The following is a 25,952-nucleotide window of genomic DNA, read 5'->3' as shown; positions in this document are numbered from 1 at the left end:
ATTTGCTCAGCATACAGGTTGAATAAATATGGTGAAAGAATACAACCTTGTCGCACACCTTTCTTAATTTTAAAACATTCAGTGTCCCCATGTTCTCATCGAACAACTGCCTCTTGGTACAGGTACATATTCCTCATGAGCACAATTAAGTGTTCTGGAATACTCATACTTTGCAATGTTGTCCATAGTTTGTCATGATCCGCACAATCGAAAGCCTTTGTGTAGTCAATCCCCCTTAGTCTGCTCTATTAAAAAAACAAAACAAAACACTTTCTAACATAGTATATAAGGGCGCTGGTGATAGAATGAGTTAGTTGGGCTGCTAACCTACAGGATCAGTATTTTGAATCAACTATCACCTCCTAGGGAGAAAGATGAAGTTTTCTGCTTCCGTAAAAATTTATACAGCCTCTGAAATCTTATACAAGGTAGAAGGCACATAACAAACTACATACTTTACTAATAATCTTTGTTGTGATATTATATTTTATTATCTCTATTCCACCAATGGAGTACTGGTATGGTGCTACAGGATGATGTACCGGCTTGCAAGGTCAGTTTGAGCTGCAAGGTCGGTGGTTCAAATCTACCAGCCACTCCTCAGAAACCCTATACAGGGTCTCTATGAGTTGGACACGACTCAACGACACTTAACAACAACAACAACAATTTTCCCACTGGTATTTAAGCTCCAAGAGGGAGTGGATTATTACTGTCTATACCTAGAACATGAACTGTCACATGGTAGGCATTCAATAAATATCTATTGGATGAAGAAATAAATTAATTCTTTTTTTTTTTTTTTTTTTAAGATCTCTATGGTGGTGGTGGTGGTGGTGTACTGTGGAGTCAGTTTTGACTATACAGGGTTTCCAAGGCTGTAAATCTTTACAGGAGCAAAAAGCCTCATCTTTCTCCTGTAGCATGGCTGGTAGTTTTGAACTGCTGACCTTGGATTAGCAGCCCAACACAACCATTCCGCTACCAGAGCTCCTTATGGACTTGCACTCACTCTTTTTCTGAAACCATTTGTAAGTGTGCAATTCAGTGTCATTAATTACATCCACCAGGATGTACATCCATCACCACTATCTAGTCCCCCAATTTTTTCATCATCCCAAATGGAAATTCTGTACCCAGCAATAACCCCCCATTTTCCCTATCCCTTAGTGCCTACTAGTAAATTTTGGTCTCTATGTATTTGCCTATTGTAGATATTTCCTATAAATGAACCATGTACGTTTGACCTTGTGTGCTTTATTTCATTCAGCATAATGCTTTCAAGAGTAATCTGCAGATCAGAACTTCATTGCCTTTCTAGCTGAATAATATACCCTTGTATACGTATGCCATATTTTGTCATCTGCTGATGTATGTTTGGGTTATTTCCACTTTTTGACTCTTGTAAATGATGCTATAATGTATGTTGGTGTACAAATGTGTGTTTGAGTCACTGCTTTCAAGTCTATGGGATATACTGTTGTAGGGACTCTTAAATTTTGATAACCATTTGATCATATAAACTTTTTTTTATACATTGAGCTTCCTTAAAGCTGGAACAAAAACCTTAAAAAGTAAAGCAAGCATCCTAGATTTCTCAGGTTTCCTCAACTTTATCCATATAATTTTTGTCCTAAATCCCTCCCTTTTTCTAAAACTTTAATTATGGTCATTATTCTTCTCTGGACACTTTCCAGTGTCTTCCATTCTAAACTAAAATTCTACACATTACTTGATCGATGTCAGCAACAGTATAATGTATTCCTTAAATGTAGTCCTTTATAAATCTCAAAGTCAGGAAGAACCAGGAGATAATCTGTCCATAATTGGCAAGAAAGTTCTTCCTTCCCTATCCTGGGAAGATAGAAAAAATAGGTTATAAGTACAGTTACAAATATTTCATTTCTGCTTTAATAATAGTAAAATTGAAGTTAGGCTTTTCAGGTGGCCTATTAAATCACCTCTGGATGACGCTTAACAATAACAACTATCAATTTTATTTTGCAACAGTAAATGATTAGGAATACTTTCCTAATAACATATTACAGGTATCTAAGAGGTATGGAGTACTGGTGTGGAGCTGTAGGATAAGCACTGGACTACTAACCTCAAGGTTGGCAGTTCAAGCCCACCAGTCGCTCCTCAGAAACCCTATACAGAGTTGCTGTGAGTCAGTACGGACTCAACAGCACTTAACAACAACAATAAAAATAAGCAGTATGTGGAGTCCTGGTGTGGCACTATCAGATAAGCACTGAACTTCTAATTGCAAGGTCAGAGGCTCAAACCCACCATTAAAAGACTGCTCCTCAGAAACATGATGCAGGATCACTATGAGTGGACTGCTGACTACATGGCAGTTAACAACAAACAATAAAAAGTATGTGGAACTAATCTCTAAACTCTGTAGGAAACTACAACACCTCTACAAGAAAAAGACAAGTAACCCAATTAAAAAATGGGTACAGGACATGAACAGACACTCCACCAAGGAAGACATTTGGGCAGCCAACAAACATATGAAGAAATGTTCACAATTATTAGTTGTTGTTGTTAAGTGCCGTCGAGTCGATTCCAACCCCTAGTGACCCTGTATGGGGTAGCTGGTAAGCTTGAACCACCGATCTTGCACTTCAAATGGCTTTGCAGTCTGACGCATTAACCCACAGCGCCACACCAAATATTAGAGAGATGTAAATCAAAACAACAATGAGATATCATTTCACACCCACAATAACAGTGAAGTTCAAAAAAGTAGAGGACAATAAATGCTGGCGAGGATGTGGAGAGACTGGGACCCTCCTACATTGCTGGTGGGACTGTACAATGGTCCAACCACTCTGGAAAACAGTATGACACTTCCTCAGAAAGTTGGAAATAGAAATACCTTATGATCCAGCAATTCTTCTACTTGGTATTTATCCACAAGAAATAAGAGAACATGAGTAGACATATGCACACCAATGTTCATAGCATCACTATTCACAATAGCAAAAAGATGGAGACAGCCTAAGTGCTCATCAATGGGAGAATGAATTAACAAACTCGGGTACACACAATAGAATACTATATTAACCTTGAAGAATAGCAATAAAGCTGCAAAACATCTCATAACATGGATGAACCTTGAGGACATTATGCTGAGAGAAATTAGTCACAAAAGGACAAATGTTGTATGTGACCATTATTGTAGAAGCTTAAGAAAAGATTTTCATACTAAAAGAAAAAATCTTTGATGGTTGGGGGGTGGGGAGGGGCCAGTAAGGCACAGGTTAGGGGATCATAGACACATGATAGCTCAAGTGATGAGGAGGGCAATACACAAGGGGGAGGAGTGGATGAACAAGGAAGATAAGGGAAGACTTAAGGAGGTATGCATGGGCTAAATAGGACAGAGGTAAATAGTGATGCCTACTCAATCTTGGAACAACAGGGATCTGTGATGCAGGGATAGAGATGGTCTGAATGAGAAAGGAGGGGAGATAATGTTAAGGTGCTTGACTGTCATGTGGCTATTGGTTTCCCCTGCCTATTAGTATAAAATAGATATTTAAGTGGAATAGAAAGGAATATTGGGAAATATGATTACAGAAAACTTGAAAGCCTATCTTCAGTCTATAACTGATTGGATTAGCTAAAAGGGATTCTAGAATTTGCCCGGTGAAATAGGGTTCTTGTTAAGCCTCTGTAGAGTATGGAGCCTTAGGCGGAATCCTGAGCCCCATCTAGAACCTTCTGAAAGTTTTTACAGTGCCTCTTGGTTTTAAATTCTCTCCCAGTCTCTCCACATCCTCGCCAGCATTTATTGTCCTCCACTTGAAAGAACATGCAGACCAACCCATAGCAGCTAGAGGAACAGAAGATCCTTCTTGAAAGAAAGACCAGCAGGAAATTAAAATAAAAGCAAACTGTTCAGCTGTTACAAGAACAAGCAAGCTATTCGCCTGGGAGCCACCAAGGCAAGAAAAATCAGCCCATCAGGTAAACCCCCTTCCAAGACTAAAACTCAAAGGAAATATACTAGCAGGCTTATAAGCTTGCTGGTGACTGCACTGGTCTGCTTGTTAATGGAAGTGGGGGAAAGGCAACAATGAAGACATGGGCTAGGTTCAACCATATTCCATAGACTCCCTTCAACCTTGAGATGACAGAAAGAAGAGGAAGGGCTTACTGGTCTGAAGTTTAGGGAGACTTGGGAACTTTCACACCCATGGACATTGACCTAGCACCTGGGGGCTAGAGCTGAGAATGAAGCAACCAGCTGGTCTGAAGTGGGGAGAGGCATGCAAAGATGCCCAAACTTGCAAACAGTATCCACTTGACCTAGCTTGGATGACTTTATGATCAGAACTTGACTGGTGGTGGTGGTGGTGGTTACATACCTTGGAGTCAGTTCAGACTCAGCAACCCTATATAGGGTTGCTGAGTCTGTAAATCTTTACGGGAGCAGAAGACCTCATCTTTCTTCTTTGGAGCGACTGGTAGATCTGAACTTCTGACATTGTGGTTTGCAGCTCAGCTCGTAATCCATTATGCTATCAGAGCTCTACTTGTTGCTGTTGTTAAGTGCTGTCGAATTGGTTCCAACTCACAGTGACCCTGTATAGGGTTTCTGAGGAGTGGCTGGTGAGCTTGAACCGCCGACCTTGCAGTTCAAATGGCTTTGCAGTCTGGCGCATTAACCCATAACGCCACAGCATGACTCCAGCTTATGGATGTAATTGCTCAAAATTCCAACCGAGGGAACGATGCTTCACCCCTTAGTGCACAGGGTTCATAGGGATAGGAAACTTAGACATTAGCTACCTGAAATGGTGGGGGGGTGGGGGTGGGGGGCTATAAAGGCATGAACTGGCTGGCTTACAAGCTTTCAAGAGTGTTCTTAGTTTCAGAATGAGGGGGATGAGGTAGAATCCCTACTGAAAAGTGTTCCTCTTATTTAGATGGGTCTGGTGAAAGGGGATGGGGGAGGATGGGGGAGGATGGGGATAGGATTCTTTTGATTCAATAGTGAGTAATTGTTATCATAACTAATTGTGATTGTCACAACTGTAAAGGTAGAAGATGTGAAACATAAAGGGGGGAGTATTTAATCTTTCATTCCAGGAACAGAGGACCCTAGGACCATCAAGAGGGAAGAGCAGGAGCAGAGTGTGGGATCCTAACCAAAGAAGTGAAGCTACAACAGAGATGGAAGCTGAGGCAATGGCATAGAGAGATAGAGCAGCTAAGGACTCTCTAGACCCATGGAATGAGAAAGGGTGTGTGCTGGCGGGCAGGAGGCTGGTTTGCAAAATGTGCCCTTTGGTTGTTTAAATTAATATATATTTTCTGTGTGTTTTGTGTACATAAACAAAACAAAAAGAGGGAATAGAGGTAAATACTGTTAACCGATGGTGTATGCAGGGGATTGCGATCATTGCAATAAAACAAAATAAGATTGGTTGAGTGTAAAACTGATGCTCTGTTTTGTAAACTATCACTCAATTCACAATAAAAGCTTTAAAAAGAAAAGAGGTATGTGGAGTCCCTAGGTGATACAAAAGGTTAATGCACAAAATGTTAAGGTCAAAGCTTTGAGGCCACTAAGAGGCACCTCAATACAGGCCTGGTGGTAGTGGTGGTGGTTATGTGCCATGGAGTTGGTTCCGACCCATAGAGACCCTTTACAGGGTTTCCAAGGCTGTAAATCTTTACGGAAGCAGAAAGCCTCATCTTTCTCCCGTGGAACAGCTGGCGGTTTCAAACTGCTGACTTTTGAGGTTAGCAACCTGATTCGTAACCACTACACTACCAGATAGAACGTCTTCATAACAGGCCTAGGAATCTCTTTTATCAAAACCAGCCCTATGGAACACAGTTCTACTTTAACACACATGTGTAAGAATAGACTTCATGACCTCTTTTTTTTTTCAATAAGACAAATGAGTCTATTGTATATACTAAGCCATGTGGATAAGCACTGAATCTCAAGGTTGGGTTGAACTGCAAAGTCAGTGGTTTAAACTCACCAGCCACTCCTTGGAACTCGACGGCACTTAACAACAACTATATAACAAATTCTAGCACTTTACTACCTGCTCAGTAAACTAGTATTTTCAAAATGTATATTGAAATTTCATCCTTCTTTTTTTTTTTCCCCTTCACATGAGTGCTGTGGCTCACTGTAAAAAAATTCAAATAACAAAAATGTGTGCCTCTGAAATCATTAAGTAGTGCCTTGGTCAAATAATTCATATTGTTCGGATTTGCTTGTTTGGTGGTGCTTAAAAGCATAGCGCTGGAATCAGACTGAGTTTGAATTCTGGCTTCTTTTCTGGCTCAGTGAGTTTGGACATGTTACTTAACGTAACTTTGCTTCAGTTTCCTCACCTGTAAAATGGGGATAATAATAGTACTTACGTGATAACATTGCTGTCGAGATTGAAGGAGAGGATACATGGTAAGAATTTAAAATCGAAGCCAGATTCAAAGAGGCTGTGGAATGAGGGCTATCATTGCTGACGTCAGATGGATCTTGGCTGAAAGCAGAGAATACCAGAGAGATGTTTACCTGTGCTTTATTGACTATGCAAAGGCTTTCGACTGTATGGATCATGACAAGTTATGGATAACATTGTGAAGAGTGGGTATTCCAGAACACTTAATTGTGCTTATGAGGAACCTGTACTTAGACCAAGAGGCAGTCATTAGAACAGAACAAGGGAACACTGAATGGTTTAACATTAGGAAAGGTGTGTGCTAGGGTTGTATCCTTTCACCACACGTATTCAATCTATACAGAGCAAAGAATCCGAGAAACTAGATTATACAAAGAAGAATGTGACATCAGGATAAGAGATTCATTAACAACTTGCAATATGCAGATGATACAACCTTGCTTGCTGGAAATGAAGAAGACTTAAAATACTTACTGATGAAGATCAAAGAACACAGCCTTCAGGATGGATTGTACCTCAATGTAAAGAAAACAAAGATCCTCTCCACTGGACCAATAAACTACAAGATAAATGGAGACAAGATTGAAGTTGTCAAAGACTTCATTTTACATAGATCCACCATCAACACTCATGGAAGCAGCAGAAAGGAAGCAGCTGAAGAAAGCAAAACAAAAAACTTCTTTAAAGTGTTAAGAAGCAAAGATATCAGTTTGAGGACTAAGGTGCGCCTGACCCAAGCCATGTTATTTTCAATAGCCTCATATGCCTGCGAAAGTTGGACAGTGAATAAGAAACACTGTAGAAGAATTGATGTATCTGAGTTATGGTTTTGAAGAAGAATATTTAAAGTGTCATGTCTGTTTTAGAAGAAGTACTGCCAGAACACTCCTTAGAAGCCAGGATGATGAGACTTCGTCTGTCTTACTTTTGGCATGTTGTCAGGAGGGACCGGTCCCTGGAAAAGGACATCACATTTTATAAGGTAGAGCATGTGCGAAAAGGAAGACCTGCAACAAAATGGATTGACCTAGTAGCAGTAACAATGGGTTCAAATGTAACAATTGTCAAGATGGTGCAGGACTGGGCAGTGTTTCATTCTGTTTTGCAGAGGGTCTGAACCGACTTGACAGCACGTAACAATAAATGTTAGTGGTCCGTCTAGTTGTAATTTTCCAGACTGATGATGTTCTTTTTCCCTTTAGTCTGTCTTTAAGCATCAGTTGCTTCTACACTTTGATTGTTTTAATTGTTTTTCTAGGAGCCATTTCCAGATCTACTAATCTCTCTTGAAGTTTCATTACCACATCTGCACAAAGCATCCTAGTTTACGTATATAAAGGCAATGCGAGGGTTCTTTTCAAATAGCCTTCTCAATGATACTAAAACTCTATTTTCTTTCTTAGCTCATTGGGTTTGTAGATCTAGGAAATAGCTGAAAAATTCCAGCAGTCTTGTACAAGCAGTTCCCAGTTTGCGATCAAGATCCACTCTGTAAGAAAAGGTAAGCCAGAAGAGGTGCATACACAATGTTATTCATAATTTGTCATGACACACACAGTTGAAGACCTTTTCATAGTCAATAAAACACAGATAAACATCTTTCTGGTATTCTCTGCTTTCCACCAAGATCCATCTGACATCAGCAAAGATAGCCCTTGTTTCACACCCTCTTCTGAATCCAGCTAGAATCAGCCGTTTGAAAAATGCTCATTGTCATCTACAGTGTAATCGTATTTTCCCTCTGTAAAGATTTGGTGTTGTTGTTAAGTGCCGTCGAGTCATTTCCGAGCCATAGTGACCCTGTATAGGGTTTCCAAAGAGCAGCTGGTGAGTCTGAGCCATAGAACTTGCAGTTCAAAGGACTTTGCGGTTTGATGCATTAGCCCACAGCGCCCCACCAGGGCTCCTGTAAAGATTACACCCTAGGAAATTTGATGACATACAGTGTTGCCATGAGTTGGAATTGCCTAGACAGCAGTGGGTTGAGTTGAGTTTGTGCTCTAAGATACCATCAGTAAAGACAACTGGGCTCTGCCTCCAAGGTGCTCACAACATGTGGAATAGCAATTACGTAAACCAATTATGATACTATGAATATTACATGAGGGCTAAGGCACAAATTTGCCTTAGGGTGGTGGTGGTGGTGGCTGTGGTAGCCTATATGTTATTAAGTGACGTCGAGTTTGTTCTGATTCATAGTGACCCTGTATAGGGTTTCCAAGGAACAGCTGGTGAGTTTGAACCACCAACTCTGTGGTTCAAACCAACCTTGCAGCGCAGTGTGGAGCTCCTAATTCAGCCTTCTTGATGGCTTGACAGCCTGTAACCTGAGTTTTGTCAGGCAAGTGTCTTAATTATCTAGTGCTGCTATAACAGAACTACCACAAGTGGTTGGCATTACCCAACTGAAATGTGTTATCTCACAGTTTAAGAGACTGGACGTCCAAATTCAGGAGGCCAACTCCAGGGGTAGGCTTTTAGGAGGACGTTCCTTGTCTCTTCTCAACATCTGTGGGGCCCGCATTCCTTGGCGATTTCCATATGTCATGGAATCAATCTTCCCCTGGGTCTATAAGGTTCTCAGTGCAGGGGCCCAGGTCAAAAGGACACACTGAACACTCTTCTTTGTTGGTGGTAGAGAAGTTCATTTCTCCCTACTTTTATCTCTTGTAATTAAAGATGATGTAGGCCACACTCCAGGGGAACTCTCCTAACACCAGAACAGGGCTTTGACCTAAGTTAGGGTACTGCATTCCACCCTAATCCTGCCTCATTAACATACCAAAATCACCCAATTATCATTAATAGAACCAATTCCTGCCTCCTTAACACATTGTTGTTAAGTGCTGTTTAGGGTCTGACTCTTTGCCACCCTGTATAGGGTCTCTGAGAATGGGCTGGTGGGTTTGAACCCACCACCTTGTGGTTCAAGCCAACCTTGTGGTCCAGTGCTAAATCCCACAGCACCGTACCAGGGCCCCTTAATACATGGAGGTCATCATGAAAAGGATAACGACACAAAACTGGAACTCATGGACTAGCCAAATTGACATATATTTTGGGGGCACACAATTCAATCCCTGACAGTGAGGCAGAGGTTGAAGGACTTCCCAAGCAGAGGGAACTCATGGAAAAGCACACCACAAAATCCACACCTGCTGCCATTGAGTTACTTCCAACTCATAGAGACCCTGAAGGGCAGAGTGGAGCTGCCCTCTAGGATTCCCAAGGCTGTCATCTTAATAAAAGCAGACTGCCACATATTTCTCCTGATGTGGGATTGAACCATCAACCTTTGACTCAGTAACTGAGTGCTTAACCACTGCTCCACCAGGACTCCTGGAAAGGCACAGAAGTGGCATGAAACCACAAGAAACATTCAGAGAACAGCATGAAATTCAGAGTGGCTGAAGCAAAGTAAATTTAGGGGAGAAGGGCAGGATGTAAAGGTGAAAAGGCAGTCTGGAGTGAGGACATATGGAGATTGTGTGCCAGACGAAGGAACCAGCATTGAAGAAAATGGGTGGGGGATTTGGAGCAAGGGTGTGATCAAATCAGGTTTGTGTTTCAGGAAGATAGATCTCTGTTAGAAATGGGCAGAAATAATTTGAGGGGAGTAAGGCAGTGTGTTAGCAGTTCAAAACTACCGGCTATTCTGTGGGAGAAAGATGAGGCTTTCTTCTCCCATAAAGATTTACAGCCTCGGACCCTGTATAGGGTCGCTATGGGTCAGAACCGACTCCACGGCACATAACTACCACCACCACCACAGAGGTAGTGTGTAGCAAACCTTTTCTGAAAAGGGCCAGCAAGTAAACATTATTGGCTTTGCCAGTCATATGGTTTCTGCCAGAACTATCCAACTTTGCGACCACTGTAGTGCTAAAGCGGCCAATACATAAATGCGTGTGACAGTGTCTTCCCCCCCAAAAAACCAAAAACTTCTGTTGATGAACTCTGAAATTTGAATCCCATATAATTTTCACATGTCACCAAAAATTGCTCTTCTTTTGATTTTTTCCCCAACAGACTGGATTTGGCCTGCAGCCTGCATGTTGCTGTTTAGTAGCATATGGGAGTGAAGAGAATATAGACAAGATTTTTGAGAAGCTTGTTTCTGGAGGGGAGAAATTGTGAAGTAGCTCGAGAGAGGGATGTAAATGAAGGGCTGTTTCTCAGAAGAGATTATAGAGAGCAGAAAGAGACCATGGAGGAGCCAGGGGAGATAGTGGTAGTGGCTGGCGGTAGGGAGCTAATTGTTGGAGTAGATCCTGGAAGAGATAGGATGTGATGGAATGCAGAACACAGGCTGAGGAATTCACTTCAAAATAGAGGCAGGAACATATCTTCCATTGAGGCTAGAATGGAGAAAGTGTGGGCACTGATGATAGTATTCAAATGGCTGCGGGAGAGGAAGGTAAGGATTATTTTCTTTGTTGTTTCTATTAAGTGCAGTCGAGTTGATTCTGACCCATAGTGACCCTGTATAGGGTTTCCAAGGAGCAGCTGGTGAGCTTGAACCACCGACTTTGCAGTTCAAAGGATTTTGGGACCTTGATTTTCCCAAGAGCAAGACTTGAATTATTTGTTCAGCACTAGCGTCACCCAAGGAGCTCTGGTAGCATAGTGGTTATGAATCGGGCTGCTAATCTCATGGACAGCAGTTCAAAACTACCAGCTGCTCTGTGGGAGAAAGATGAGACTTTCTGCTCCCATAAAGATTTACAGCCTTGGAAACCCTGTACAGGGTCGCTATGAGTCGGAACCGACTCCATGGCACATAACAAAAGAACCCAGCATGGTAGTGATGTTGGGAGAGAGAAGAAAGTTGTAAACCAGATGTCCAAGTCATTTGATGACAACAACACAGAAGGGAGTGAGTGTCAGAGCTTCAGAAAGGGTGGAGAAGTAATGGGCTGGGCACAAAAATAAGGAGTGGGCAGTGTAACAATTTCTTCTTTGGGCCACCTGACACAGGGTTTGCCGTGTGTGGATGTGTGCATGTCGTCTGTGTAGCACAGTGGGGTTGTGAGGAGATGACCAGCTTCTGCTTGAGGCAGGTTCAGATCGGGATGTCCTGGATGAGATACAGATACTGGTGAAGGGTTGAGATGGAGGAAGCATCAAGGCAACTATTGAGAGGTTTAGTCAGTTCACAATGGAGGGCATTCCAGTGACCACACCAGTGGAAAGGGCAGTAGTGCTAGAAGGCATGGAGGGACGAGGTCAAAAGCACAGAACAATGCTGGAGTGAGGCAGAAGTCCATTCCGAGGGGAGCTTCGAGTGACAGAACACTGTTTCACTGTTTAGTGCCTTTTCTTTTTTACGCTCGTTTATCCTCAAATAACTTAAATAGTTGTCTAAAAGCCAAACCAAATCGGCTGCCATCAAGTTGATTCTGACTCATAGCAACATAGCAGAAATGCTCCATTGGGTTTCCAAGACTGTAATCTATACGGGAGCAGATTGCTACATCATTGTTTTCTGCAGAGTGGCTGGTGGGTTTGAACCGCCGTTTAACCAGGACTCCTAAAGAGCTGGTTAGTGGGTTGATTTCACACTGGGGTTCCTTGGAGTTGCCTGAATGTGATTCATGAAAACGTTTGAGAATCCCATAGGCAGAATGCTGGAGCTCAATAGATAGTAAGCACTAATGGTAAGGATATTTGTTAGTGTTGTTAAGTGACATCGAGTCAATCCTGACTCACAGTGACCCTATATAGGGTTTTTTAAAGAGCAACTGGTAGGTTTGAACCAACAACCTTGGGGTTAGCAGCTCAGTGCTTATCCTGCAGCGCCACACTTTGAAGCAAGCACTTTTACTTTTTGAGGTTGGCAGTAACCTCAACAGGAGAGGCTCACTATCCAACAGGTAGAGAAAAGCCTGAAGAGAAGGTGGTAAGTCTGTGGCCGTAGAAATGAAAGTCAACAGACTAAGGAGTGAGGTGAGATGTACGGAGAAAAATAGAAATACACTGGCCTTAGACAGAAAACTCCAAGGTGGAGGTGAGAGCTGAACATTCTGATATGCAAGGTTGTGAGATATAGGAGGCTGAGAACAGAGAACAAACTCTACGAAGAAGAGAGATGTCAAACGTGTCTTCCCAGCTCGTGAGGTCTACTTTAAGACATCAGTAAACAGGATCCACGGAGTTTTGGTGTGGCTCTGTAGGATAAGCATTAGACTGCTAACCACAAGGTCAGTCAGTGGTTCAAACCCAGCAGCTGCTTCTTAGAAATAATAAACAGGGTTCGTTCCCATGAGTGGGATTGAACTAGCGGCACTTAACAACAACATACAGGATCAAGAGACAGGAGATAAATGCACAACAACACAAAAGACTTCTTCAGGAGGGGAGAGGGATTTTTTTAGCACAGGTAAATTTGGGCACATACCTGTTGAATCTTCATTGAGAGATCCATGAGTTTCTTTCAATAGGTTCCGGATGTGAGAATTGATTATATTAGGTGTTCACAGTGAAAAGAAAACCTATTGCACATACATGCCTTTGAATCTTTTTATTTTTATTTTTAATAAATCAGTCCATGTGTGGCCTTGTAGGATAAGCACTGGACAGCTAACCACAAGTTCGGGGGATTCAAATCCACCAGCTGCTCCTTTGGAAATCCTATACAGGGTCTTGTGCAGCAGATTTGCCTAATGCAATACGTCATTTGATTTCTTGACTGCTGCTTCTGAAAGTGTTGACCTTTTTAAAGTGTTGAAGAGCAAGGATGTCAGCTTGAGGACTAAGGTGCACCTGACCCAAGCCATGGTATTTTCAGTAACTTCATATGAATGCAAAAGCTGGACAGTGAATAAAGAAGACCGTAGAAGAATTGATGCCTTTGAGTTGTGGTATTGGAGGAGAATATTGAAGGTGCCATGGGCTGCCAAAAGAACCAATAGATCCGTTTTGGAAGAAGTGCTCCCTGGAGGACAGGATGGCCAAACTTCTTCTCTCATATTTCGGACATATTGTGAGGAGGAACCAGTCGCTGGAGAAGTATACCATGTTTGGTAATGTGAAGGGTCAGAGAAAAAGAGAAATGGATTGGCCAAGTGGCAGCATCGATGGACTCAAGCGTGGCAACAGTAGTGAGGTTGGCCCAAGATCGGGCAGTGTTTCGTTCTGCTGTGTACAGGGTCACTGTGAGTCAGTGCCGACTAGATGGCACCTAACAACAACAACAACAATACAGGGTCTTAATGAGTCGGAACCACCTTGACTGCATTTAAAAGCAACACACTGTCATTGTTTCCCATGAAGACAGAACAAGGAGAATCCGATTTAAATGTACAGAGATGGAGACTTAGGTCACTCCCAATGGGACAACTACTTAGCCTGTTAAGAGACGCAGGGGGACAATATTGTGATGGGTTATGAAAAATCGATTTTCCTGAGAGCGCTAAGAATACGCTCAAAGCAGACATAACCTCTCTTGGGTCACAATGAGCGGATGTTTCTTTTTCAGAAGGCAGTGTACTAGATCTATGGCTTTTCCTTCCAGGATAGCCCTTGGAGAGGGATGAGGAGGAGGACAGATGGGCAGTGGGAAGGGCTTGGGGTTGGCGTGTCCCCTTTAAGAGCGGTGGCGCGGAGGAGGTGCGCGCTGCGCTGGCGGCGCCGGCCCGCCTCTTTCCCGTGAGCCCTCAGGGAGTGGTCTGATCGCGGGAGGCCACCGGTGAGGAACGGGTGGAGGGTGGGGGGGCTACATGGCACGGCGCGGCTGGCGGCGGGTGCCCCTCGGCCGCTGGCTGGGCGGCAGCTGCCTCTGGGCTCGCGCGCTCACTTGGCCCCTCTGCTTGCTCCTCGCAGTGGGTGTCTTTGGCTGGGCCGGGGCTTCGGACGGCGCTGGCAGAGCAGCGAGAGCCATGGACGAGGAGATCGTGTCCGAGAAGCAAGCTGAGGAGAGCCACCGGCAGGACAGCGCCAACCTGCTCATCTTCATCTTGCTGCTCACGCTCACCATCCTCACCATCTGGCTCTTTAAGCACCGCCGGGCCCGCTTCCTGCACGAAACCGGCCTGGCCATGATTTATGGCAAGTGTTTCAGCCCTTGCAGCCCCCTGGCCCTTCCCGGCCTACCCACGCACCCCTCGATTCCTTCCATTTTCTGCTTCGCCACCAGCAGCCCCCGTCTCGCTGCCTCTCCCTCCTTTTTTTCTGCTGCACGCCCCCCTTTTCTCTGTCTGGCACACCCTTCCGCCTGCCTCTGCACCCCCTATTTCTCCTCCGACCCCACCCCCTTCCTCTGCCAGGGCCCTAGACGGAGGGAGGGTGGGAGGGGAGTGGGCGCGGTGGTTCAGGTTGGGCTGGGGGAGGGGAAGACAGCATTTCCATCCTTGTCTCGGGGTGTTTGTTCTTTGGTGGAAGGCTTACTGGCGCAGCCGTCAGAGCTCTGGTGGCAAAACTGGGCGTTTTGGGGGCGGCAGAGTCTACCCTTGCCCATCACCCAGCTCTCGGAGAGGTGGAGAAGGCAGACTTTCCTCCCATGCCTCCCAAGTCCCAACCTGAGCATGAGAACGAAGGCGCTGGGTGTTTTTCAGGATGTGCTGGGCCCTTGTCTAGTGTGGGTGTGGGACACCTGATCCCTGATCCGGACATGCCTGGTTGACCCTTCTGAGCCAGGGGAACCGAAGTGTGTTGTGTGCTGGAGGACGATGGGACAGTGCAGCCAGTCATTCCAAACAGCACGCAGATGCTGGCCGGCCGGGTGACTTGGTGACCTGGTGTTGGCACGGAGTGGTTAGTTGGTGGCTTTGGTTCTCTTGCCTCTGATTGTTTGCTTTTTTGAGCGGATTTATTTCCATGACTTTCTTGGTACTGTATAGGGTCACTATGAGTCTGAACCGACTGGACGGCCCCTGACAGCAACAATAACTTGGTAATGGGGGAGAATGGCAAATCAGATCATGGGTTCCGAGGTCTCCTGTGCTATGCAGGTGACTTTCAAGAGATGAGAAGAAGATACAGTGTGCTGACTGTCCTGACGGAAGAGGACTTGGGAGGGTTTGGCCAGAGATATGAGGAGGGACCATCCCTTCTTGGTAGCTCCCAAGTGAAGGGGGTTTATCTTCGTTTAGAACAGACCGATACCGATGAAGCTGGTAGAGAGAGATTGGTGTCTCTGAGTGGCATAGGTTAAAAGCAGCCTTGACACAAAACCATATCGCTGCACACGCCCCCACCCCACGCCCTTGCCAGGAGATGAGGCTTCTGGAACGTGCAGCTCAAGGATAGCAAGGAAAAGGTAGTTGGGAGTGAATGCCTCAGGAAACTACATAAACCCAGTTAATGTTTTTCATTTCTAAGGTAATAAAATTCTAAAACAAGGTGCTCACTGGGATTCCTAGATTGGGCTCATTGTCAGGTGCTTTTTATATTTCTTATTTTTGAGTGGGATTTGCCATGCCCCTTAAACTACAGCATCCAGATAAATTATGCTTTTGTGTATATAAATTCTCCATATAACAGCGTGTGATTTAGTAACTATCTTTGACAAACATATACTGAGCAACCTAACTGTGTATTATGTATAGAAAACGTAAAGATGTACTAGATCCTTGCCTGCAAAGAACTGATGATTCTTCTTGGGTACATAGATCATATTTTAAAAACGGCATCTTAAAATTCCACTAAAATCCAAAGGAATATGACAGTATTAAAATATGGAACTGATCATAGGTGCACCTTTCGTGTATAGATTATTTGATGGTATGATGTAGTAGTGGTCAAAGGTGCAAAGCTTTATGGTAAATACTCTTGACTTTCTGAGTAACATCGGCCTCTTGTGTCTGTGTTGCATTTTCCTTTTGTTTTAATTTTATTGTCCTTGAAACATAAAAAGCATTCTTGGCTCTTGAACCATACAAAAAGGACATAGTTTGTAGATCCCTGCCTTTGAGTCAGAGTTTGTAGTCCCTGCCTTGTGTTCCCGTTCCACTGTGTTATTGTTAAGTGTGGTCTAGTCCGTTCGTACTCTTGGCGATCCTGTATAGCTATGGCAAGTCCCTTATCCTCTTCTCCCCTCATCTGTAAAGTGGAGACAATGATAGTAAGATTATTGTGAGGAAGAAATGTTTTTAGTTTGGTGCCCTGCATAGATGCTCAGTAAATAATAGCTGTGCTGTTGTTACTATTGTTGGTATAACTGACGTTTCTAAGTTAATAAAAAGTGAGGGAGTTGCCCTACCCAGGGACTCCATATTCTACATGTATGTATGCCCCAAACCCAATCCGTTGATTCATGTTGATTCCTACTCATAGCCGCTTAATCCTCAGGACAGCCTCATGAGGCAGAGCTGGTTATCTCTTCATGTTGTTCATAGTGACCCCATGCACAGCAGAACGAAACAATGTCTGATTCTGGGCCAACCTCATATACATGCGGGTAGTATGATTAAATAAATTAGGAAAGAAACTGAGGTTCAGAAATGCTAGAAAATATTTTTTAAGGCTCCACAGCTAATATCAGAGTCCCTATCTTATCAGTCTATATTAATTCATTTAAACCATATTCCTCCATGGGCTGTTTAAGAAAAGGCCCCACCTGCAACTGCACCAAAGGATTTTCAGTCTTTTAATTTAAGACTTTGATTCTTGTTGAACTACAAATCCTCTGGCATAGGTAGCATTTTAAACTTTTTTAGGCTATGTGCTTTACTGTGACTGCATTTTGAATTTCTTCTTAAGACAGCTTTTGATGGATCATAAGGAAGGTGATGATAAATAATATTGGATTTCCCAGAAGGAGGAAAAATAGATCTGGTGAAAAGAGGAAAGGGGATTGTAGGATAAGAGACTGAGGTATCAGTAATGACTTTCACTTCACAGTTTTGTGTAAGGTTGTAGTTATTGGGATTGGAAAGTCAGTAACAGACCATATTTTCATGCATCTGAATTTTACAGTTGAAATGATTGCAGGCAATTGAGCCTTTTGCTTTGTTAAAGAACTACCTGTAAGTGATCACACTGAAGACAGTAATTGGAAAGGGTATACAGGAAGCTTAGCGACAGCGAGTGTATGTTCATGGGGAAGGAACAGTTTGGAAAAGGTGAGAATGGTTCTGTTTTGAAGGACATCAGTGTCACAGGACTGTACATGCAGAAATTATTAAATTGGTGTATGTTCTGCTGTGCATGTTTTCAACAACAACAAACATTAAAAGCAAAAATACTGGAAATAAAGCAAAGGAGTACCTTAGTGTCAATATTTTATGAAGGAAAAAAGATTAGAAAATTAGATTTCTCTTGTGGTCTATGAAGTGAAAGAGTGTTAACCTGCCAGTCAGTACTGGTGTTGACTTTGCCACAGCTTGGCATTCGTTAATCTGTCCCATTTTCTCAGGATAGGAACTGGGCACTGGGGACTTATTCTGTTGACTAACTCCCAAATCTAGTTTTAGAAAAGATGGGATCGGGCCAGAATGATTTTCAATACTACGGAAATTGACATTTTCCAATCCCAGTTACTGTCTGTCATTTACCTTGTGAATCTTTCTCCATCACCGCTATTATGTTACTATATTAGTTGAGAGACAAGATCATCAGCTTTCTGTTCAACAAATCATACACTTTGTTTCATCTCAATGATTACATTCCCCTCTGTGCAATAATAGTTGCCTTGTAGTTCCTGTTTGCATTCCATTCATGTTCCTGTCCCATTTCAACTTGTCCTTAGGAAAAAGTTGTCTTTTTGATTTACAATGATTGGCCATTCCATGGTGAGCATAGTTCACTAGTGCTGTCCGTCTCCCCCACCCCCCTATAACCCTATCTACTGCTTGACTGAAAATTGGGCCACAAGGGTGAGTTCCTCTCCAGACCTGAGGGTGATTGAGGGCCATAGCCTCAGGTTCTTTCAGTCTTTCTGACAAGTAAACCTGGTCTTTTTTTCCCCCTTAATTAAAAAGTTTTGAGTTTGTCCCCCATTTTCACTCACTGTCTCCAGGACCCTCTAATGTGATTCCTATCAGGGCAGTTTGGTAGTGGTAGCTGGGCACTGTCTAGTTCTTCCGGTCTCAGAATCATGGAGACTGAGGTTCATATGCTCCATTAGTCCAGTGGACTAATTGATGCCAAGTCTCTTCAGTTCTCATCACTCTTCTTTCTTCCGCACGTGGAGAGACCAGTAGCCGCACCTTAGGTGGCCGCTCAGGAGCTTTCAAGGTCCCAGATGCTACTCAGACGAATAGGATGCAGAACATGGTCTTTGTGGACTCTTATGCCAATTGACCGTGGGTCCCCTAAGACTATGGTCCTGAGCCCCCAGGCCCAGCAACTCATTGCCTTAGGATGTTGATCATATCTAGAAGTTTTCATCATTTTGCCTGCTGTGTGCTCCACCTAAAGGAGTTCTGGTAGCTTAGTGGTACGAATCGAGTTGCTAACCTCAGGGTCAGCAGTTTGAAACTACCAGCCATTCTGTGGGAGAAAGATGAGGCTTTCTGCTCCTGTAAAGATTTACAGCTTCGGAAACTCTGTACAGGGTCGCTATGAGTCGGAAGTGACTCCACGGCACATAACAACAACAACATGCTCCACCTAGTTGTGTTTTCAGGAAATGAAAATATTCATGTACAAATAATAAGATCTTTCTTTTCTGGTATACTTCCAGGTGTAAAGGTTCTTTGCTCTGGGAATATTTGGACCTCTAGGTTTCAGCCCACTAATGATTTTATTCTGCTTTAGCAACTTATATCCTAAAAAAGTGCTATTTGAAATAAGCTTCTCCTTTATGTTTCTAAAAAGGCAAGGATAAAATAGTGTAAATTGACAATATGGTCAATGTCTAGCTTGTAATAAAGACTTAGACTAATTGTTGAAGTTACGAACATTGAGTCTCAAGGCACCAGTGCACTTTGTTCATTTGGCTACCTTTCTGCAGTATAAACGCGAGTCACTGTTAGTAAAGTTGTCAAGGTAGTTTACTCTGAAGTGTGATCACCACTGCAGTGTACTTACAAATGGTATAAAAAGCAAAAGACAGGGAAGAAATGTTTGTTTCCTGCCCCCGCCCCCCTTAAACTTACAATACCCAGAGTTCCAGGCTTAAGTACTGTGATACATCAGTAAACATTTATTGTATGCGATAATAACACAAGTGTGAGTCATAGTCCCTGCCCACAAAGCACTTGCAATCTAGTGACTTACTCGATAGATGCCAACTCTTAATGACCGTATGTACAACAGAACCAACTGTTGCCTGGTTCTTCATCAGACTCATGATTGTCAGCGTGGTTGAGTCCGTCTTTGCAGCTGTTGGACCAATCCATATCACTGATGGTCTCCTTTGTCTCCTCTGGCCATCTACTTCACCTAACAGGATACCCTCCTCTAGCGATTAGCTTCTTCTGATGATGCATCCAGACTAAGGAAGTTGGACATAAGGTTCTTTTATGACCCGCACGTTTTCACTATCTAATTTTCAGAAGTAGATTGCCAAGCCTTTCTCCTATTTCATTTTTGTCTGGAAGCTCTGCTGAAACCTGTCCACCATGGACATACCAATGGCCTACCTTCCAGCATCACAGCAACATAGAAGACACCACAGTATGACAAACTGACAGATGGGTGGATGGTAAAGTGACTTAATTTGTTGTTGTGAAGTGCTGTGGAGTCAGTTCTGACTCATGTTGTTGTTAGGTGCCATCAAGTTGGTATCGACTCATAGCAACCCTATGCACAGCAGAACGAAACATTGCCCTATCTTGGGCCAACCTCACTATTGTTGCCACGCTTGAGTCCGTTGATGCTGCCACTTTGCCAATCCATCTCGTTGGGGGTCTTCCTCTTTTTCTCTGACCCTCCACCCTACCAAGCATGACAATATGTCTGAAGTATGAGAGATGAAGTTTGGCCATCCTGGCCTCCAAGGAGCACTCTGGCTGTACTTCTTCCAACACAGATCTGTTGGTTCTTTGGCAACCCATGGCACTTTTTCAATATTTTCCTCCAGCACCATAACGCAAATGAGTCAATTCTTCTACGGTCTTCCTTATTCACTGTCCAGCTTTCGCATGCATGTGAGGTTTTTGAAAATACCATGGCTTGGGTCAGGCGCACCTTAGTCCTCAAGCTGACTGACATCTTTGCTCTTCAACACTTTAAAAAGGTCTTGTGCAGCAGATTTGCCTAATGCATATAAATACGTCATTTGATCTCTTGACTGCTGCTTCCATGAGTGTTGATCCCAGAAGAGTGAATTCCTTGACAACTTCAATCTTTTCTCCATTGATAAGAGTGTTGTTTATTGGTCCAGTGGTGAGGATTTTTGTTTTCTTTACATTGAGATGTAATCTATACCAAAGGCGGTGGTCTTTGAGCTTTATCAATAAATGTTTTAAGTCCTCTTCACTTTCAGCAAACAAGGTTATATCATCTGCATATCGCAGGTTATTAATGAGTCTTCCTCCAATCCTGATGCCACGTTTTTCTTCATATAATGCAGCTTCTCAGATTATTTGTTCATCATACAAGTTGAATAAGTGTGGTGAAAGAATACAACCCTGTCACACACCTTTCTTAATTTTAAACCATTCAGTGTTCCCATGTTTTGTTAAAACAACTGCCTCTTGGTCCAGGTACATATTCCTCATGAGCACAATTAAGTGTTCTGGAATACTCATACTTTGCAATCTTGTCCTTAGTTTGTCATGATCCACACAATCAAAACCTTTGCGTAGTTAATAAAGCACAGATAAACATCTTTCTGATATTCTCTGCTTTCAGCCAAGATCCATCGGCCATCAGCAATGATATCTGTCCCTTGATCCACAGCCTCTTCTGAATCCGGCTTGAACCTCTAGAAGTTCTCTGTCAGTGTATTCTTGCAGCTGTTTCTGTATTACATTTAGTAAAATTTTACTTGCATGGGATATCAAAGAGATTGATAATTTACGCATTCCGTTGGGTCACCTCTCTTTGGAATGGGCACAAATACAGATCTCTTCCAATCAGTCGGCCAGATAGCTGTCTTTCCAAATTTCTTGGCAGAGATGAGTGAGTGCCTCCTGTGCCACCTCACTTTCTTGAAAGATTTCAATCCCCTCCCCCCGACTCATAGAAACCCTGTATAGGGTTTCTGAGGAGTGGCTGGTGGGTTTGATCAACTGACCTTGTGGTTAGCAATCAAGTGCTTATATCCTACAGCACCACACCAGGACTCCAAAGGACTCAATAGATAACATTTATTGAGCAGTGTGTTGTCCTGGTGTGGTGGTGTGGGTTAATGTGCTGGACTGCAAGATTGGTTTGAACTGCAAGGTCGGCGGCTCAAATTCAGCAGCCGCTCCTTGGAAACCCTATACAGGCTTGCTATGGGTTGGAACTGACTGGACAACACTTAACAACAACAACAATTGGGCAGTATACCTACTCCTGACTTGTTGGTTATCTTGTTATCAGACATTTCACATTTATAACAATAGTAAAAAATATGTCTGTCTTACATGTTGATGACACATGTCTGATGGTAACAAACATGGAGACGGAAGGTTAGAGTAGTGCTGGCTGTGCTGCTTATGGCTACCTAGCAGTGTGGCTGCCCCATGATTCCCTGTGGTGGGGCAGTTAGTTACATATTGACATAGTCATCTCCATTTCGTGATCTAACGGCAAGTATCCTCCATTCTCACACAATGCTGACTTTTGCATGATGACCTGGTCTTTGGAACCTAACCGTGTCAGTATGTGAGGACTGGGTATATAATGTTTTAGACACTGTGCTAGAAACTTTAAAGATCTGATTTCATTTAAACAAGTCTGTGAGATGGTATTACTACTTTTTCCTTTTAACAGATGAGGAACTTGGGTCACAGAGAAGTTAAATGCTGCCTGAAGTCACAACACTGTTAACTATTAAGCCAGTATTCAAACGCCATCATTTTAGCCCCAAACCCCATGCTCTTAGCCCCTAGCATGTTGCCTCATGTTGAGGAGATAAATCTGAACTATAATGACAAAGTGAGAGATAAGAGAAATTAAGTGCTTTGGGAATTCCCAGGAGAGGCTCCACATAGTACAATGTGAGCTTTTGAATTTTCATTCCAAGCTGGTGGTGGGAGTGGTGGTGAGTTAGGGTAAAGGAGGAAATGTGTTTTAGAAGGAGGCAGTGGTTCTAACTGTGACAGCCTGTGGGTTGGGAGGAGTCTGGAGCAGGGTCAGGAAATGGAGAGGAGTTAGTTTAGTTGCATTTTGGGATATATGAAGGGGAGAAGTGGGAGGTAAGGGTTGACCCTCCACCCTAGGACTGCTATAAGCACTAGAGAATGACAATATAAAGAATATAAAGCAATTTATTCTCTAACAGTTCATGAGGCTAGTAGTCCAAATTCAGGGTGCTAGCTAGGAGAAGGCCGTTTCTCCCTGCTCGTTCTGGGGGACTGTCTTGGTCTCCTTTCAACATCTGTGAGCCCCATGTTCCTTGCAGATACCCAGGTGGCTTGGCGTCCATCTTCCCTCGCAGGTTCCTAGCATAGCGAACCCTGGGTTCAAAGGGCATACTCTGCTCCTAACTCATCATTCTTGGTGGTACTGAGGTCCCTCTGACCTCCACTTACTTGTGTAATCTCTTATATTTCAAAAGAGATGGATTCAAGATGTAACTTAATCCTGTAGGGTGCATCATTAACACAGCTGCTTCTAATCTTGCCTCGTTAATGCCGTAGACTTTAGAATTTACAGCACATAGAGTAATTACATCAGATCACAAAATGGGGGGAGGGGGAGGTAATTGCATACATCATAGCCTAGCCATGTTGACATATATTTTGGGGGAACACAATTCAGTCCATCATAGGAAGCAGGGGATTTACCCACTGATGGGATGTAAGGAGAGAAGTAAGTATCAAGAGGTTGATATCAACTAGGTGACTATTAGAAACAGGGGGAAAAGTTTGGTGGTAGGGGAGAAGAAAACAGTGGGAAATTTTTCAGTTTAATTCTAAATACACTGAACTTTTATCTGGCAAGACAACCAGTTAGAGTTAGAAATTCTGTAAAACCTGGGTTACCAAGGAATAATGTGCATAGGCAGAAAAGGTCCTAGAAAAGAACCATGGGCCAAGTGATGGATTGAGGACAGAAAGAGAAAAGGAACCTGGGCTTCTCAGGTCCTGAATTTGTGTGCAAATGTGTGTCTAATTGTCAGTTTGTCCATTTCTGGGGCAGGGGGAAAGAATTCATATTATCTTCTCAAAGGAATATACCATGAGTTGAATTGTGTCCACCCAAAGTATGTGTCAGTTTGGTTAGGCCATGTTTCTCAGCGGTTTAGAAGTTACATGATGATGTAAAGTGGCTATTTTATAGGTTGTAAATCCTATGAGGTAGGATTAGGATGGGGCGTATTTTGAGTTGTATTCTTTTAAGCAGCACTTTACTGAGGTCATCATCTTTACCTCCTTACTGAAGTTGTACCCTTGCTTGAGTCAACCTTTTATCATACAAGAGCTAAAAGGAGAGAGAAGGGCGCACAGAAGGAGGGACCTCAGGACCACCAAGAAGAGTCAGGAACAGAGCATCTTCTTTGGACTTGCAATCCCTGTGCTGAGAACCTCCCTAACTCGGGAGGATTGATGCCAAGACCCAAGTACTTCTCCATGGAACGTCCAGTCACAGATGCTGAAAGGAGACAAGGACTGTCCTCCAGAGCTGGCACCCTGAACTCAGACTCCCAGCCTCCCAAACTGAGAGAGAAAAAAATCCTGCTTGTTAAAGCCGTCCACTTGCGTTAGATCTATTATAGCAGCGGTAGGTAACTAAGAGAAGTCCTGGTGTGGCACTGTAGGATGGCTGCTGGACTGCTAACAGCAAGGTCGGTGGTTCAAACCCACCAGCCGCTCCTTGGAAACCTTATACAGGGTTGCTATGAGTCAGAACCTATTTGACGGCACTTCACAACAACAAGGTAACGAAGAGAAATCCTGATGTGGTGCTGTAGGATAAGCACTGGACTGCTAACCACAAGGTTGGTGGTTCAAACCCACCAGCCGTAAACCTTTGCAGGGTTACTATGAGTCAGAACCAACTCAACAGCACTTAACAACAGAAACAGGTAACTAAGACAGGTCTGTGACTCCAAAAAAACCACACAAAACTGGCAACCATTTCTTTTATTGTAAAGTGTCATCGAGTCGGTTCTGACTTATAGTGAACCATTTCTTTAGAGAGTGTAAAAACTAGATTGCAAGATTTTAAGGAGAGCGTGGGGAGTAAGGTCCAGGTTTCAATGGTAGGTAGCATTTCAGTTTACTAATCCATTTAATCATCAACAGCAGCCCTATGATGAATAGGCCCTATTAGTATTCTCATTTACCAATGAGGAAACTGAGGCACAGGGAGGGTAAGTCACTTGCCTAAGGTTACAGTTAGGACGACAAAACTGAGATTTGAAACTAGGCTTTGGAGAGTCTGTGCAAATAATTCTTTAAAGAAGTTTAGAAGAAGAAGAATATAACCATTGTTATGTTCCTACCAGGACCAAGATACTGTGCTAAGCTCTCTTTAACAATTATTTCCTTGAATACTTTTAGAAACCCCTTTTGGTTAACATTGCTGTCACCGCATATGATGAGACTGAGGTTCAGTGAAAAGTTATCTACCTTAAGGATACACACTAGAAGTTCATGGAACCAGGAGCCAGACCTTTGCCTTTCAAACTTGTGCTTTTTCTCCTGTACTATACTTCAGACTTTAAACTGGTTCATTCCTGTTCAACCCTCTGCTACAAATTTGCATTTCAACCCCAGATATACTGAATCAGAATCTACACTTTCACAAGATCCAGTGTACATACAGTGTACATATCTTTTTAATCTGTAGAAATTGGATTAGTTTGTTGTTGTTGTTGTGTGCTGTGGAGTCGGTTCCGACTCATAGCGACCCTGTACAGGGTTTCCGAGGCTATAAATCTTTACGGGAGCAGAAAGCCTCGTCTTTTTCATGCGGAACGGCTGGTAGTTTCGAACTGCTGACCTTGCAGTTCGCAGCCCGATTCGTAACCACTACGTTGATGCTCCCGTGATGAGCCTCCTGTAATTTTGAGATATGAAGTGTGATTTACCAGGAAGAATGGGCTGCAGTCACTTTTCACTACTAGTGACAATCAGACAATGGAGGGACCTTGGGTAATAGGGAGTTCCTTATCACAGGGAGTAGTTCCAGCACAACTGGGGCAGGAATGTGTAGGAGGGCTGGGACCTATTCTGTGAGTGATATCTGTTTGCGGTTGTATTCTTTGTTTCCTGTTAATGGTTATTTGAAATTTCATAATGCTAATATTTTCTGTGCCTTTGTCTATGTAGGAGGCCAGAAGTTTCTCTTTTACTCTCCTAACAAAGTGTACTTTCTTTTCACGGAGACTCGTTTTAACTCCATGATTAGGATTTGACCCTTTTCAGAACTCAAATTTACTTGACTTGTCAACTGTTTTTAGAAAAAAACAAAAACACTCCAGTTTTTCAGATGCCTTATGCTATATAATAAAAAAGATCTTGGCAATCCACC

The 25,952-nt window shown here is 43.1% G+C and overlaps 1 protein-coding gene across 2 annotated transcripts in view; it reads left to right on the top strand.

The window, feature by feature from the left end:
* Positions 1-14,158: 14,158 nt before the first annotated feature.
* The window catches only part of SLC9A6 (solute carrier family 9, subfamily A (NHE6, cation proton antiporter 6), member 6), a 68,396-nt gene continuing 56,602 nt past the window's right edge, over positions 14,159-25,952 (top strand). For both annotated transcript variants that reach the window (XM_006874712.1, XM_006874713.1), the window contains exon 1: positions 14,159-14,486. In XM_006874712.1, the coding sequence (XP_006874774.1) occupies positions 14,159-14,486 (328 nt within the window). The remainder of the gene's footprint in view (positions 14,487-25,952) is intronic.

The sequence above is a fragment of the Chrysochloris asiatica genome, unplaced genomic scaffold (assembly GCF_000296735.1).
Source record: "Chrysochloris asiatica unplaced genomic scaffold, ChrAsi1.0 scaffold00295, whole genome shotgun sequence".
Taxonomy (NCBI): domain Eukaryota; kingdom Metazoa; phylum Chordata; class Mammalia; order Afrosoricida; family Chrysochloridae; genus Chrysochloris; species Chrysochloris asiatica.
Note: the sequence above shows the minus strand (reverse complement) of the source record. Positions and strands in the feature narration are given on the sequence as shown.